Below are 17,170 nucleotides of genomic sequence, written 5' to 3'. Positions count from 1 at the left end.
GTTGAAATCACCCAAGACCAAAAGCCTTGGGTGCTCCAACGCCCAGCCGGACACGGCCTCGAGCAGGGACGGGAGGCCACTGGTCGGTGCGTTAGGCGGTCGGTACACCAGCCAGATGGCCAAGTTCTCCTCAGTCTCCAGCACCAGGCCGACACACTCTATGCCCACGATCTCCGCCGGGGGGAGGGCCCTGAAGGAGTAAGCCTCCCGAACGAACAATGCCACTCCTCCCCCCCGCCCCTTAGTCCGTGATTGGTGTACGACCGAGAACCCGGGCGGGGCAAGTTGGGAGAGAGCAACAGTCTCCCCGTCCCGCACCCAGGTCTCCGTCATGCACGCCAGGTCTGCTTGCTGTTCCATGACGAAGTCCCGAAGGACCATCGTCTTGTTGTTAATAGACCTGGCGTTGCAGTACACCAATGACGGAGAGGGGTTCATCATCCGAGCCCCACTGCTGACCTCCCTTGGGATGGGTCGTAGGCTGGAAGGGCACCGAGCTTTTCTGTTTCTCAGGGCCCTTCCCTTGATGTTCTGCCTAGACCCACCGCTATACTTTCCCCTCCCCAAGAGCACCGGGATCTGCTGCGCCGGCATGGCTGTATCCGCCGGTCAATTCCGTAGTCACTACTGCTGGTTTTGGCTACAATCACCAACAGACGGCTTCCAACAGCGTTAGGTCTAATTGCGTTTAGTCAAGTCAAGGTTTTGGTGATATTACAACAGTTTCCGCTCATGCTTGCAAGAAAAGCAGGGGAGAGCTCCACAGTTCATTGGAAGTAATGGCTGCTTCACGGCCAAGAGGGGGGTGAAGACCCAGTACGGATTCCTTTCTGCGCCCCACGCAAGCCCACCCCTGCTTGTTTCATTACATGGGAGAGGGGGGCCATGGCTCAGTGGTACAGCATCTGCTTGGCATGCAGAAGGTCCCCAGTTCAACCCTTGGCAGCTCCACTTAAAAGGACCAGGCAGTAGGCGATGGGAAAGACCTCTGCCTGCGACCAAGGCTCCCTCTGAGCTGTGGAGTCTTGAGAGCAAGAATTCTACTTTGTGAGCTACCAGCATTAAAGCTGTGAGCGAGTGATTTGGCATAAATTAGTTTGTTCTGGAGCCCTCCCTCCTGAGCTAAGACAAAAATGTGTGAGCTGAAGACTAAAAAACTGAGCTAGCTCACATTAACCCAGCCTAGAGGGAACACTGCCTGAAGCCCCAGAGAGCTGCTGCCTGTCTGAGTAGACAATACTGACCCTGATGGACTGAGGCTCTGATTCAGTGTAAGGCGGCTTCATGTGTTCGTTGGTTTTGTCACCCCAAGTGAGTTGGGGGAGAGGCCATGGCTCATTGGAGGATTCTCTGCTTTACATGCGGAAGATCCTCCGGTTCAATCCCCAGCAACTCCTGTTAAAAAGGACCAGGCAGTGGGTGATGTTTGGGGTTTTTTTTAAATGATTTTTAAAAAATGTTTTAAGTGATCTGAAAAGACCTCTGTGCCTGAGACCCCAGAGAGCGGCTGCCAGCCTGAGTAGGCGATACTGACCTTGATGGACCAACAAGGATCTGATTCAGTACTAGGCAGCTTTGTGTGTCCGTGTGTATTCCTCCCTCTCCCAGCTTTTCATTAATATGCTTCAGGCAGCAGCCAAACAAAGTCAAAGATTTATAACTGCACGGCATGTTTCAGGGTGTGTCGATGGTTTCCATTCCTCCTCCTCTAGGTTCCACTTTTCCATGGAGGTCCGGCTGAACTCCTCCAACGGCTTGCTCTTCTACGTGGCCGGCGAGTCCCAAGACTCTTTCTTCTCCCTTTTCGTCTCCGGTGGCCGCCTGGTGCTCTTGGCCGACATCGGCGGGAATAAAGTCAGGCTCCGGAGCAAGGACAAGTTCCGTGACGGAAGGTGGCACACGGTAAGGGGGGGGGAGAGGAGCCCTGGGTCCAGGCTGGAGCCGCATGTTCGCATTCCGTGTGCAAGGAGGAGATATCAGGGCAAATGCTCCTTGAACGAAAACCACATCATACCTTTTATTATCACCAACCCAAAGCCATGACCAAACTTTAAAGTTCTCCGGAACTCTTCATCGGGCTGGGTGCGGAAATCAGCAGGTTTGAGATGTTTCTCTGGCTGAGCCTTGGCATCATCAGGGACAGACGGCCCAGGCCGTGATATCAACCCCTTTTCCCTAAGAATTCAGAGTGAGTTATCCAGATTTCAAATGGTGCTGGCATCAGTTTGCACCCTTGGCCTTCTGGGAAGAGGAAGCTAAAAGTGGAAGCACCCCACTGAAACCACAAAAGCAAACAAAAGGAAGGTGATCAAATGTCTTCCCAGCACCAGACAGAACACACAGGTCCCACAGAAGGGTGAGAGATAAGGAAAAACATAGTAGTCATTGGCTGGGATCCCCCACAGAAGATTGATTGGTTGATCTGTTTGTTATTTATAGTCCGTATTTCTCACTGAGACTCGGGGCGGATTACACAGTGTTAAATCTATGCAATCAGTAGGATGAGACATCTAATAAGCAATGCAATAGGACTAGGATTACAGAAATCTGAAGACAGAGCAGATGTAAAGAGAATTTAAGGAGTCTTCCCTTTTGAAACTTTTTTTACAGAGGAGGACTAGTATATATTATAAGGTTGTACAATATCTTTTGAGATTCTATGGAGATGATATTTGACATTTTGATCTCTTATATTATGAATTGTGACTAAGATGATTAATATGTATGAAGAAATTATTGTAATAATATTTTTCAATATATATAAAATTATTTATGATAGGTTATAATCCATCTGTGCACGGTATCTGTTGTATGTTGGTTTTCCTACTTACCGTGGGTCCTTGTTTGGTTTTGTGAATTGTGATTATAAACCAGACTTAGATTATCTAGATTCTTATCTCTGCTGGATTTCAATTTATGGATTGAGACTGGCCTCAACTTCCCTATCTGTAAAATGGGAATGGATGAGAACTGTCTCTAGAGGGCGATTCTGGGGGTGACTGTGCCAAATAAGAACTGAACCTCAGTAGCTCTACCAGTATTGTACAGTACAGTAATCAGGAGCATAACAGGCAGATTGGGTTGCCCGGGGCCAGTAATCACCATGCTTATTCTGTCATTCGGTTCTTGCAATTGGCAGGTCTTCTTCAGCAGAGACAGACGCAAAGTTCAGCTCACCGTTGATGGGCTGAGAGCCCACGGGAAGTCGCTGCCCACTGCTGGAGACTTCTGGATCTCTGGCCCTTTTTACATAGGTGGGGCACCTGTGGAGAAAGCCAAAGCTCATATACCGGTAAGGGGTCCTAATCCATAGCAGCATCTGGCATAGCGTGGAGAGATCTTTTTGCCTGGTGCTTTTCCTCCGTATCGGACAGGTGCTTAGCAAAGCACAGGAGGAGGTTGAGGAACCTGGAGAATGTGTTGCTAGGCCAGCCACCTGGCTGCAATACAAGGGGAAACGCTGCTTTGAAAGCTTGTTTTTGGAGGCTGGGCGCTGTGGATCAAGAGGGCTGCTTTGCTACGCTCACCTTCCCAGGTAAATCAGAAGGTTGAGGAAACAAAAGGAAGTGGACTCAAAAATACAAACGAACCTTTAAAAAATGCAATTTTTGTCAGTCTCACTGAAAATCACTTATAAAACAATGTCGTTTTGAAAACAATCTCTAAATCCGGGGAGATGCCTGATGTCCGCCAAGTGTTTATAGAAAGTGGGCAGGGTCATGTGGGGCTTTTGCCCAGCAAGGCTTCTGATTGGCCACTGGAGATGTGATTGGCTGTGCAGATTTTTAAAAAAATGTTGCTTTGGCAACAGCTGCCACCACAGAACAAGGATCTTCACTGTGTAATTGAAGGTAGGCTGAGGCAACTATATTGCGGCTGGGCCCACCCTGCTGTGTCAGAATTCCCAAGGTACCTGTAGACCCAAAAAGGTTGGGGACCCCTGCTCTAGGTAAATATACCATACAGCAATACAAATATCAGCTCGCCACAAACGTGCAGAGGGGCACATTGCACAGTAATGTAAATGAAAGACCAAATGCATTTTGGCAAAATCGCCAACCATCAGTTATGCAGTACACAGAAAATACACATGTGAGCTGCCTTTGCTTAAGAATGCTACTGATCAGGCAAAACAATTAAAATCTGCAGCTGTGTGTTTAATAGTTTCTATTGGATGACCCCCAAGTTCACCATGGGCTTTTCTGCTTTCTCAGTTTCCTCGCTTGTAAGTTCCTGATTCTTTTGGTTCCCCCCCCCCCACGTTCTGCATATGCTTTGCTTCCTCTAGTGGTTGATTCAATATTACCGTGGTGTATGTCTACCATATCTCTCTGAAGATTTAAACTGCATGTTTTCATGGCAGACGTACACCAGTGTAGTATCAAGCTGACCACCAGAGGGGGACAAAAAGTGTGCGGAGCAGAAAACAAAGAAAGAAACAGGAAGCAATGCTCCGCTAAGCTGTGGAGTCTCGTGAGCAAAAAATTCTACTTTGTGAGCGACTGGCATTAAAGTTGTGAGCGAGTGATTTGGCTACTGCATAAATTAGTTTGCTCTGGAGCCCTCCTTCCTGAGCTAAGACAAAAATGTGTGAGCTGGAGGTTAAAAAACTGTGAGCTAACTCACACTGACTCAGTTTAGAGGGAACACTGCTTACAAGCGAGGAGAATATGAATGTGGGAAAGCTCCATATCTCCCGAAGTGGTCCGTCCTCAAAGTCTTCATAAATCTGATCAAAACGTTCCGCTCAGTTCGCGTGTGTGTAAATAGCCTCTAGCATATCAAATAAATCCTTCCCATTTCAGAGTTGATAAATAGCCAGAAAGGGAACGCTTGTGGGAATCTACAGATCCATGAGGGCTGACTGAGGCAATTGGCAGACGGGTGCAAGAGGCGCTTGGGGGCATCACGATGCCCAGCAAGGCGGTTCCAGAGCCCAAGCTGGCATCCTGAGCAGCTAGGCTGCTAAGAGCGTTCGGATGCCAAGAATCTGCTTCTTCTTCCTCCTGCAGGACGCTTCTGCCACCAGCTTTAACGGCTGCCTCAGGCACTTGAAGCTGGACAGGAAACCCCTGGATTCCCCATCCCGTGTGTTTGGTGTGACCCCCTGCTACGTGGGGACTTTGGAAAGCGGCATCTTTTTCTCCGTGGAGGGAGGATACATCACCCTAGGTACAGTTCAGACTGTCTTCCCCGAGGCTTCTATTCCCCCCACCCCCTTTCCCCCCAGCCCTCTTAGCATCTCCCCGTTTTCCTCGCAATCCCATTCTCGTTTCCAAGGCACGGACCACCACAGGGCCTCCTGATCTTTTGACCGTCTTGCCTTTTCTCTCCCAGATGGGTATGTGGCCATCGGGCAGGACTTTGAGTTGATGCTGGAAATCCGCCCACGAAGCATGTCGGGTCTGATATTTCACATTGGCACAAGACCAACAAACTACCTCAGGCTGTACACAGACAGTGAACAGGTAATCTGGCATGGGGAGAGACACAGCTGGGAGCAATTCTTATACACTGAAAACAAGCCGTGAGACTACTCTGTGTCACATCTAGATGTTCAGCGTCCGCTTCTGCTTGCTGCCTTGTCTGATTCCACTGTAATAAGCCCCGCCATGTAGATTCTACACAGTAGGTGCAGTTTAATTTGAATTGGTTTGTTCCGCAGGGCAGAGGGGTGATTTTTCAGCTATTCACCCTTTCTGCTGCAGATTCCTCATTCTCCCATCCACCAGGAGCAGCATTTTGGGGAAATCATTTGGCCGCAGTGCTGCTGCTTCTCGAATAGTGGGATTCACTGCCAGTGGACATATTGTATTGACAGCCACAGTCATGGTGGGCTTTAGCAGGGGTTTAAACAATGGGGGACAGGGCACTAAGGGACAGCTAACTGTGGTGACTAAAAGGAACCACCACGTTCAGAGGCAGTAACCTCTGAATCCCAGAGCCAGGAGGCAACACCAGGGGAAGGCCTTGGCCTCTGTGCCTTGTTGTTGGCCCTCCAGAGGAACTGGGTGGCCACTGTGTGAGACAGGGTGCTGGACTAGATGGACCACTGGTCTGATCCCAGCAGGGCTCTTCTGATGTTCTTATGAAGGCCTCGGCCTCTCTGCCCTGTTGTTGGCCCTCCAGGGGTACTGGCTGGCCACCGTGTGAGACAAGATGCTGGACTAGATGGACCCCTGGTCTGATCCCAGCAGGGCTCTTCATGTTCTCTTCCTTGTGATGTGGGGGAAGCAGGGAAGTTCCATTCTGCTAACAGAAGTCCCATCCGTTACTGGATGTGATCAGCAGGATTCAGAGTATCAAGTAAACATCAGGGTAAATGGCAAAACTTGCATGGGCCAGGAATTTGGGTGGGGGAACGCAGGCTTTGGAGTTTGCTTTCTTTTTTTGCTTGTAATATTTCTGTCCAACCTTTCTGCTGGATCCAAAGGCATCTAACACAATATGACGGGGGGTAAAGATACCATCATATTAACGTGCTAGAATCAAACAGATCTAAAAACTGACACTATAGATCTAAAAGCTGGCACTATCGAAAAACAGCAACCACAGAGAATAAAAAACCTTTACACATTACCCTCTCCCAAGTGCCTTGTCCTGCATCCCCTTTTCACCCCCAGGCACCTGGGAACAGAGAGCAGGTCTGGCGCTTGCTAGACGGATTAATGTGGAGCAAGAAAGGATGGGGTCTGAAAGATGCACGTTTGTGGGAGCTGCATGAAGTAGGAGCAGTGAGGAAAGGTTGAAGAGGCCATGCTTTCCCCCCATCCCTTTAGCAAAAGGACCCTTTCCGGTGCATCGCACAGGAAGTTACGAAAAGTGAAAATTTTCAGGAATCCAAAAAACCTCATGAAATCAGAATGATGTGCACACACATGCCCATTTTGCAGAACTGGGTTTCAAGGTAGCAGTTTGGGGTCCGGATAGAGTTATATTTTGCCACATTCACGGGCTGGGAGGTTGCTGCACAGAAGACAGATGAGTGGGGGGACCCCCCCCCCCCGCAGCCGTGGATTTCTTGCAAACTCAGATTCTTGATTCAGTCCCATCCCACTGTGCAGATGTGTTGCCAGCAAGAACCAGCAATCTCAGCTCGATGCCCACAACATTCTGCGATAAAAAGGAGATAAGATCTACGTCGTTTAATGACTGGGTTAACTGTATCACTGCTCAGGCTTCAGGCCCTCATGACTGTTAAGTGCTGCCAAGTCACTTGTGACTCAGTGGCAACCTGATGATTAATGACCTTCAGAATGTCCCGCTGTTAACAGCCTTGTTCAGGTCTTGCAGACCGAGGGCCGTGGCACCCTTGATTGATAACCGTATGATGACATGATCGGACAATTAGGGAGCTGAAACCAGTAACCTTTGCAGTTTCTGCCCCAGCAGGGGATGGGGGGCTGTGCTGGCCAATGTTGGTTTGCTATTACTGATCTTCTCATTGAAGATTGCTCAATGAACTTCATAGCAACAGGTTGGATCTTGGGCCTCCGTTCCAGCAGCAGAGGCGCTTTCCTCCAGCAGAAGCAGCCTTCAGGACAGCATCGTGTGCCTGGGAGTGGCTCCTCCCGCCAGAGGAAAGCCCTGCCGCTGGTGGTACCTGGAGCGTGGAAGGCCACAAAACCGGCTGGCCTGCACTTCAAGGGTGTAGTGGTTTGGGGTAGTGGTTAAGTGTGCGGACTCTAATCTGGGAGAACTGGGTTTGATTCCCCACTCCTCCTCTTGCACCTGGTGATGTGACCTTGGGTCAGTCACAAGCTCTGGCACAGCTGTCCTTGGAAAAGAGCAGTTTGTGTCAGAGTTCTCTCAGCTCCACCCACCTCACGGGGTGTCTGTTGTGGGGAGGGGAAGGAGTTTGTAAGCCGCTCTGAGACTCCCAAGTGAAGGGCGGGGTATAAATCCAATCTCTTCTTCTTCTTCTCTGCTGTGCGATCCTGAAATAAACTCTCTGAACCTGTTTTGAACGCATTAGGTCACTGTGGTTGCAAACACTGGTGCTGGGGAATTCTCTGCCTCCGTGACCCGTCCTTCGCTCTGTGACGGCCAGTGGCACACAATTGCAGGTAGGGTCCTCGGAAGGAATTGGTTGCCATTACTTGGGGGGTGGGGGTGGAGGGAGAGGGAAAGGGTCATTTTGCACAGTATAACTTGGGCAGAGGGGGATTTTGAACCATTCGGCCCTTCTGGGGAGGGGAGAGGCTGCTAGTATTATACATGCCAGGTAAGCTCTCAGGTACTTGTCCCATAGTTGAGACCAGAATGGAGGAGAAAGTACTCTGCACCCTTGGAGAAAAGGCAGAAGAAAAACAAATGGGTACAAGTTGTGTTATGAACACCCAGGTACCCTGCCAGTAGATTGACCTGCACCCCTAGCCGAGCGAGCCTGTTGCAGGGGAGCAAGAACGGCTTCATGCATTGCACAGCTCCACCCCGTACAGCACCTCCTTAAGATCCCATTGTGTGCAAGGGTGCATTCAGCTACGGCACATTTTGTGGCTGGTTGTTTTTGCCCTGCGAAACAGCCCTCCAGTAAAGCTCTGTACGAATGAACCGCTGAGGATGTTTGTGGGTGGGGATGGGGGTGTGGGGGGGGTATGCCTTCAGTCAGTGGGGTTGTGTGATTTTTTTTGTTGCTGTCCCCCTTCCCCCCCGCCACCTTCTTGGGCCACGGGAAGAAGCCTCTTGACCTCTGAAGGGCAGAATCCTTAAAAGCACTACCGAAATTAAGTTCTGACATGTGAGAGGGATGCTGCTTCTTAGCGCACCTCTGCTTTCTCTCCCAAGTTATCAAGAGCAGCAACGTGATCCAGGTCGATGTGGACACAGAGGGAAATTACACAGTGGGCCCCAACCAGGTCCTCCCCACGACCGTCAAGGAGAATTTCTACCTCGGTGGAATGCCAGGTGAGCAGCTTGAGGTGCAGGAGCCGCTCCAGGAATTCCGACTGTAACCTCTTACAGCACATTCATGAAACAGCTGTCTTCCCTAGTAGCCAGCTTAGTGTAGTGGTTAAGTGCGCGGACTCTAATCTGGGAGAACCGGGTTTGATTCCCCACTCCTCCACTTGCACTTGGCTGGATGACCTTGGGCAAGCCGTAGTTCTGATAAGAGCTGCCCTTGAAAAAGAGCAGTTTCTGTCAAGAGCTCTCTCAGCCCCACGTACCTCACAGGCAGTGTTCCCTCTAAGCTGAGTTCTCACAGTCTAAGCTCACAGTTTTTATCCTCCAGCCCACACATTCTTGTCTGAGCTCAGGAAGGATGGCTCAAGAGAGCAAACTAATTAATGCAGGAGCCAAATGGCTCGCTCACCACTTTAATGCCAGTAGCTCACAAAGTAGAATTTTTGCTCACAAGACTCCACAGCTTAGAGGGAACATTGCTCACAGGGTGTCTGCTGTGGGGAGGGGAAGGGAAAGGAGTTTGTAAGCCGCTCTGAGACACCTGTGGGTAGTGAAGGGCGGGGCATAAATTCAATCTATTCTCTTCTTCTTCCTTGCAAGCGATGTTCACGGTGAAGGCAGGGGAGGAGGGAACTGGCTCTGCAGGGAAGCAGAAGGCACCTCCGTGTTCAGTCCTCCAGCCAAGTCACTGCATTTGAAAATAATCAGTTCTGCAGCAAAGTTAGTGGAGAGTTGCAAATAATATAGGCCTAAGTGAGGACAAAATGCTGGAATCCTCTCCATCCCAGTCTCCTTGCAGCTGAACTCACTTGGTGTTGAAGCAAATGAGGTGGAGTGCCCCAGGAGCAGTTGGCCCCAGCTTGCGACAAACGGTGGAATTTCGTGTGTGTCTGTGTGTGGGGGTGTGTGTCTTCCAGTAACAAACTGGGACAAGGCTTCTTTGTTAGCAGAACTTTTCTTTTTGGTTTTCAATCCAAAATTGGTCACACTTCACTGCTGCTAATATCAAGAGCTGTAGTCATTCCCTCCCCTCATTCAGCAGGGGACGTGATTGCAGTCTTCAAATATCTGAAGGGCTGTCATGCAGAAGATGGAGCAGATCTATTCTCTCTTGCTCCGGATTGCAAGACTAGGTCTAATGGGTGGAAATTATAAGGGAGTCGATACCGGCTAAATATCAGGAGAAACTTCCTAGCTGTAAGAGTGGTCGAGCAGTGGAACAGACTGCCTCGGGAGGTGGTGGATGCTCCTTCGCTGGACATTTTTAAGCGGAGGCTGGATGACCATCTTTTGGCTATGCTCCTGCAGAGTGCAGGGGGTTGGACTGGAGGACCTGCAAGGTCCCTTCCAACTCTTAACATTCTATGATTCCATGAGATCTGTTGCACTAACTTTATCCTTCCTTCTTTTCCCTTATGCAGAAGCAGCCACCCATAGTGGTCTCGCTTCACCTGCGCCTCCGGTCCCGCCTTACGTTGGCTGCATGAAGAACCTGGTGATGAACAGGAACCAAATCAACCTGCCGCAAGCTGGGACCACCAGGGGTTCAGTAGGGCTAAGAGGTTGCCCTGCGATGTAAAAAACAAAACAATTGCACACCAGCATTGGCAAAACGAAAAAAAATGCTGCACCTCTCCAGAAGGCCCCTGGATTTGCTTTGCCATCTGCACGTGCAGGTGGGCCCACAGCTGTCTAGCGGAGAGACTGAAGGTTTCCTGATTTTTGATTGGTTCCCTATATGTGTCAGCAGTGAGATATTCCGAGGAGCGCAGGGGCTCGGGTGTTGCTGAAACAAGAAGAGCTCAGCTGTGAAATGCTAAGTGGGCAGCCATCTTTGTGCCTCTTGGCAATTGCTTCTCCATACCCATCTCAAGTGCATTTTTGCTGGTAACAGTCACCAAAAGCCTAACAGGTGAAGGAGAATGAAACATGGGTAGTTCTGTGTACTGTAAGAGCAGCGCAATGGGTAGAAGTTGCATGGGGTGTCTGCCTTCACAGCTCGCTACCCATTATAAAACAAATCACACGCTTAGGGGGGAAGATGGCGAAGCAGACGAATATAAACACACACACACCCCTAAACTCATTGCGGTGAGATTGGAAAGCTTCATACATTCCTTAGTAAAACTCCCAGCCTGTCTGTTAGCTCTTCAAGGACAAAAATCGTAAAGGTATCTTCTCCAGGCAAGGAAGCAGGCTAACCGGCCTTGGCTGTTGTCCCATTAAATATCTGGCTCTGGCTTAACGTCCCCCAAATCCTCTCACAATCACTAATTTTCACAGCCCTTTCAACATATATGGTTCACTTGTGCACTTAGACATGTTCTTAAATATATTTGTGTGTGTATATATCTCCTCACATGGGACAAGATATTGGTTCTGAATTGAACTGTGTAACTTATCAATATACTGGTTTTTTTAAAAAAAAACACACAACAATTCTGGGGTAAATATTGTAAAATGGGTTTTTAACAAGTCTTGTTTTCTTTCAACCATGTAATTATTTTGTTTTCAAGCTGAATTAAGGGATGAATCTGTAAATCACTGGTACATACTTTTGATTCAAATAAAAATTTATGGTCTATACTTTGTACAAACTGGGGAAGTGTGTTTTTTGTGCAGTATACAGGAGGAACAGCATTAAAGTGAGTCAAGTGACCCTGAAGAACAGCTTCAAGTCTTGGGAGGTCTATAATTCTAATTAAGCTAGATGTAAGGGGGATGAAGCATTTCAGTTATTGAAAATCACTGACTTTAGAAAAACAGCCTAGAAGCTTCTTTTTAGGGCTAAAAATACCCATCCAGGGAGGGGGGGGGACAAAAAAAAGGAAAACAGACATTTGGCAGAGAGTTCCTTTACTAGTAGTTTCAATACGTCAGGTTAGCTACTGATCCTACTTAATGTACTTTTAAGTTACTATCTAGGAATACCCCTGAGACACAGACAGTAAGAAACCTAATCTAAACTCATGTCTTCCTCTTCATCCTTCTTGTCCTTTGATTCTCCTTCGGTTTGGTCAGACTTGACATTGTTCTGCATTGCTTTGGCAAAGGCCTCCACATCTAAAAACAGAACAAAAACAAAACCACTACATCAAAGCGGCAAGGTAAAGCCAGGACCAGATTTCTGTAAGTAAAACAGCCCAATCAAAAATGCAGGCGTTTAGTAACAAAAGAAGGTGGTGGTGGTGGTGGTGGTGGTGGTGGTAACAAGACCGGTGGTGGGCATTTGGAACTTGATCCACAGTGAAACTTAAGGTGAGATTGAAAGGCTAGCTAGGATTGCCTCGATGGTGTTAAAAATGGGCACTTCCGTTGCAGAAAGGGGCTTATTCCTATGTCACCTGCATAAACATGATCACTGGTACTGTTTCTTCCCCAGCAGCAAGCTACTTTACACTTTCAGTTTGCAAGATACTTTCCCACCCTGGAGCAGAAGACCTAGAGACAAATTCCTTCCCCTGCCCAGAATGACTAACATCCTCCCATTTTTGTACGGGAGTTCTTCACCATCTCGGGGGGTCCCGTCTGCAGTCTAATCATTGCCAAGCCCTGAACAACCGAGAGCCAGCAGGCGGTAGTGGCTCGAGTGTTAGACCAGAATCCTGGTCCAAGTCTCCACTCTGCGAGGAAGCCTGCTGGGAAACCTTGAGCTAATCCCCCCCCCCCAAGCCTCACACAGCTGTTGCTAGGATACGAAGGAGGGCAAGATAAAAAACGGTACTAGATAACAATAAAAGTGCTGGGGGGGGCAACAGTGGGAGGGCTCCTAGTGTCCTGGCCCTGCTGCTGGACCTCCTGAGGGCACCTGGTATTTTTGGCCCCTGTGTGACAAGAGTGTTGGACTGGATGGGCCTTTGGTCTGATCCAACATTGGCTTCTCTTATGTTCTAATTATTTTTAAAGCCACATCCCTTACCCTCGTTTCTTTAGAATGACTATTCAGTATTCTCAGACTCCCAAGACTTCTGATTCTCTCCCCCCCCCCTTTGGTGGAATGAGGCACCTGGCTTTTAATTCTATTTCCCCAATTTCCGGGCCCCTTCAGATCAAGCAAACATACCGGCAGCACGCCGCACTGCTTTCCAAGAGGAGTCCCAGCTCCAGTGCCAAAAACTTACCGCCTTTGTTTGCGGCATCGACGGCCTCGGCTGGCAAGCCAAACTGACTCATGAGGGGTCCCAGCTGCCCGGAAGCCAAGGCAGCGCTGAACATGCTCAGCGCCTGCGGAGAGACAAGGTGGGTCAGGCTCCAGTCCTCCCAGTGAGGGAGACGCCACGTGCCAGAAGATCAAGACCCTGCTCCCCCCCCCCCAAACACTAGTCCGGACAGGCTGTTTGAAGAGCCGGAACTTGTGGCAACATCTCAGCTGCTGCAAGCAAACAAGCAGCGCTTTGACAGGACCCCTCCCCCTCCTCTGTGTTCCAGATTCCAAACACAGCCTGCGACACTCATTGCCAACTGGATCCACATAACTGCTCTCAAGGAGCACACTCACTGCTACCAGTGGGTTGTTTAAAAAAATAATAATTCTGAAACAACTTAGTGGGTCGTAGACTCAGCTGTGCATGGCCGGACCTATCCCAGAAAGGCTGGGTGGTAAATAACCACTCAACACCTTACAGCAGGGAGTGCCCCACCCACCGACCCCTTTCCTGGTGCCCGAGTGTTTTTAGAAAGTGGGCGGGACCAGGTAGGGATTTCATCCAGCAAGTCTTCTGATGGGCTCTGCAGGTGTTTAAATAGGTTGCTTTACTAGCAGCGGCCACCACAGCACAAGGATCTTCACTGTGTGACTGAAGGGAAGCCGGGACAGCCGTTTTGTGGCTGGCTCCGCCTCCTGGAGCAGCCATTTTGTGGCAGCCATTTTGTTGCTGCGCCCACCTTACTGTATCAGAATTCCAAAGGTGCCCACAGGTTGGGAAAAGGCTGGGGATTGCCTGGCTTATGGCTATAATTGCATCTGGGTAACACACCTCTCTAAGCTAGGCTGGTTCACAGAACACTGGCAGCCTGAAAAGAGACCAGGAAACCCACGGGATTGATGTGGCGGGGTGGTGGAGGTGGTGGTCAAGCTAGTTAGCTATGAGAATGCAAAAATTTGGGGCACGTCTGGGCTAACTACAGAAATGAGTCTTTAAAGAGCTACTGGACTCTTACTCTTTCCTACTGCTATAGACAAACTTAACATGGCTATATCTTCGCCGTCTCATTCACTTGCTTTCAGACATTTTGGCAGAGCACATGGGAAGGAGGCTCCGGGGGGAGAGCCACTGCCATAAATTAAGAGGCCCCCCGGAACACATCTGGAGATTTCCTCCTCTCCGCATCTGAGCCCATACCATTCGGATGCAGGCAGATGGCTGCTGCCCCGTTCCATTTCCACTGTAGCGGCATCAGAAACTTTACCTTCACCGATAGTGAACTATATGACGAAACACGAGATACTGCCCACAAACCAAAATTATCATAGATGGTTGTTCCTATGACGCGCTAGGTACTTTCATTAGCTGTATAGAGGAATAGGTCCTCATCCACTGTACGGTCCACAGCATTAAATATAGGTGCTAAAGTTCCGAGTAACCATAAGATGAAATTGGTGAAATAAAACTAATAAGCCCACCAAGAATATGATTATGGATTCCTCTGGTTAACAATGCTGATAACGCATACATCTTTGTAAGATGTATTGTACTGTGTTCGAGTTTATTCCTTCTTCTGTATTTAACTGTACTGTCAAGTAAAAGAATAAAAAAAGAAAAGAAAGAAAGAAAGAAACTTTACCTGCTGAAACTGCGGAGAGGTCAGCGTGTTCTGGATCTCCTCTGCTGTCTGTGGCAGAGATTCTCCCGACGGAAGGTAAGGCAGCAGTCGTTCTTGAACTTCGGTGTTTGCCAGAATCGGCGCCATTATCTCAGGGGTCAGCACACTCGACAGGTCCACTGGAGGAGGAGGCAACAAGGATGCTCTTTTCAGGTAAGGGCGCCAAGGACTGGGCAATGATGCCACAGGCAGAACTCCACCAGTTCTCGGTGCAATTCCGGAAAGTGTCAAGATGTCTCAGATAACCACAATTCTAATTGTTCAGTCCGAAGGAGACATACTGGCTAGTAAATACTCAAGTTTTGAAGCTAGAATATTTCAGACACAGGACAAAGATTTCAGATTCTGTTATGCACAAGCTGCAAATAAAACTCTGCTTCAGAAACAGCTTCACTCACAGACGCAAAGGAAAGAACATTCTCCCCCCAGTGCAGAGAGCACGTGGTTAGTGCTGCTCCAATAAGAGAGAAGCTGGAGTGTGAGGGGCCCTGGAAATTTAATCGCAGCACCCAAATAAGAGCACAAAGCCCTGATCGCTCCAGGCAGGACTCCTCTTTCCAGAGTCTTACACCCCATCCAACCAGACCCCCCCACCCTCCCTCCTGTCATCCTGCTGACCTCCTGCTCCAGCCGGTACGTTCATAGTTGCTAAGATGTTCTGGAGGTCACTCAGTTGAATGGGCTGGGTTGGGCTGGTCGCTGTGCTGGTTCCATTCCCTGAGCTTGGGGCAGGACTGGGACTGGTGGCAGCGGCAGCGGCGGGAGCAGCGGGAGCCGGCGTTACCCGTGTGGACGAAGTACTGGAAGATGGCGTCACAGCAGCTGATTGGCTGCGGGAGCTGGAAGGTAATGGATGTCATCAGCCGCCAGGCAACGCACTTCCCTCCCCTTCCTTCCACGAATCTGGCACACTCAGGTGGAAATACCTGCCCGAGCGGCAACAGCTGGCCAGCAATAGGCCTGCCTCCGAAGCCCTGCACCCAAGAGATGTGCACTTATGCAAAGGGGGAAGCTGCCCCCTTCCTCCTCGGCTTGAAACCACAATTTTAAAAAAATGAAATTTAAAAGGAGGCGGTAGTTTTCCTGGAGAAATAAATGAGCCAAAACGTGTTCATCACCGAGTGTGGAAGGTCCCACTCAAAAAACACCAAGTGGGGATTTGATGGCTTTATACCCGAGAGAAGCAGCTGGCAACTAGCAGGACAGGGGACTCCCTTTAAATGAGAGAAGCCCCCCACGAGTATTGCTAAGGCAAGAGAGGGGAAATACGAAATGCGTATGGAGAACCACACTGCAGCCAAATTCTGCCTCGTATTGAACCCGGATGGGCCACATCTCTAACAGTGGTACAAAATTGGGTCCACCTTAGTTCTAAGTCTCAGAATAAAAGGCACTGGACTTTTCAGTCTCAGCCCCCACCCCACACTCTCCCAAGACAGAATGAAACGTGCACCAACTGGATTGTGCTGTTGTAAAATTACTGAAATGCTCTGAACACACAGAAGTGGTGTCTAGGCATTCTTTCAGGCATCTCAGGTTCAGCTGCATGGGGAAGCCAGCATCAGCACCTGCCCTAAGCAGAGGGGCCGTGACTCAGTGGTAGAGCATCTGCTTGGCATGCAGAAGGTCCCAGGTTCAATCCCCAGCATCTTAGGGCTGCCAAACCGCAGCGGGGGATCTGTGCGTCGTCGCAGGATTGCTGCCGCGGGGGGACAGTGATCCGCGTTGCACCGGCATCGCCAGGATGTGACGCTACGCGTCGCTCTGGCAACGGGGCTGTTTGGAGTCCCGTTGCCAGGGCAACGCGTAGCGTCACATCCTGGCGACACTGGTGCAACATGGATTGCTGTCCCCCCGCGGCAGCGATCCTGCGACGACGCACGGATCCCCCGCCGCGGTTTGGCAGCCCTACAGCATCTCCAGCTGGAAGGATCAGGTAGCAGGTGACACGACAGACCTCTCTGCCTGAGACCCTGGAAAGCTGCTGCCTGTCTAACTAGACAACACCGACCTGGATGGACCAAGAGTCTGATTTCAGTATAAGACGCCTTCACGTGACTAGAGGCTCACAATCACAGAGGCCTCAATGGAGCTCACAATTTCTGGTTAAGGATTTACACACAGTTGTGGCCTGTTAATGATGACAGCATTGCTACAGGATGGAGCCATGGAGGCAGGGAGAGGAGAGAAACCAACAGCTCTCCGGGAACTAACATCATGCAGTGTTGTTAGAAGGGCTCCAGCCTTTCTGAAGGAGAGCAAAGGAATCTCTTACCTTGAGGAAGAGCTGCTAGTCGGGGGGCCTCCGCTTCCCAGCAGACTAGCCAAGCCAGGACCTGTCAGAGCACCAAGCCCACCTTCCACAAAAGGCGGGGGGGGAGAGAGAGAGAGCCGTTTAGATGCTATGGCTTCCAGCAAAGATGCTTTAGAAAGCGTTATGCGC

At 49.7% G+C, this 17,170-nt stretch overlaps 2 protein-coding genes across 3 annotated transcripts in view; one reads left to right on the top strand and one right to left on the bottom strand.

Moving 5' to 3' along the window:
* Positions 1–11,715, top strand: part of LAMA5 (laminin subunit alpha 5) — a 317,451-nt gene extending 305,736 nt beyond the window's left edge. Inside the window, exons 74-80 of the mRNA XM_015425665.1 lie at positions 1,713–1,902; positions 3,140–3,292; positions 5,013–5,172; positions 5,338–5,468; positions 7,976–8,066; positions 8,788–8,907; positions 10,326–11,715. Of these exons, the coding sequence (XP_015281151.1) occupies positions 1,713–1,902; positions 3,140–3,292; positions 5,013–5,172; positions 5,338–5,468; positions 7,976–8,066; positions 8,788–8,907; positions 10,326–10,483 (1,003 nt within the window). The 3' untranslated portion in view covers positions 10,484–11,715. The remainder of the gene's footprint in view (positions 1–1,712; positions 1,903–3,139; positions 3,293–5,012; positions 5,173–5,337; positions 5,469–7,975; positions 8,067–8,787; positions 8,908–10,325) is intronic.
* The window catches only part of ADRM1 (adhesion regulating molecule 1), a 17,999-nt gene continuing 12,320 nt past the window's right edge, over positions 11,492–17,170 (bottom strand). Inside the window, exons 6-10 of one of the 2 annotated variants that reach the window (XM_015425667.1) lie at positions 17,003–17,063; positions 15,346–15,566; positions 14,689–14,846; positions 13,026–13,128; positions 11,492–11,967 (exon numbers count right to left, since the gene is read on the bottom strand). In XM_015425667.1, coding sequence (XP_015281153.1) covers positions 11,861–11,967; positions 13,026–13,128; positions 14,689–14,846; positions 15,346–15,566; positions 17,003–17,063 — 650 coding nt within the window. In that variant the 3' untranslated portion in view covers positions 11,492–11,860. Of the gene's footprint in view, positions 11,968–13,025; positions 13,129–14,688; positions 14,847–15,345; positions 15,567–17,002; positions 17,085–17,170 lie in introns of both variants that reach the window. The other variant, XM_015425666.1, reaches the window with a different exon arrangement.

The sequence above is a fragment of the Gekko japonicus genome, unplaced genomic scaffold, assembly GCF_001447785.1.
Source record: "Gekko japonicus isolate JY-2015 unplaced genomic scaffold, Gekko_japonicus_V1.1 scaffold1202, whole genome shotgun sequence".
Lineage (NCBI taxonomy): Eukaryota > Metazoa > Chordata > Lepidosauria > Squamata > Gekkonidae > Gekko > Gekko japonicus.
Note: the sequence above shows the minus strand (reverse complement) of the source record. Positions and strands in the feature narration are given on the sequence as shown.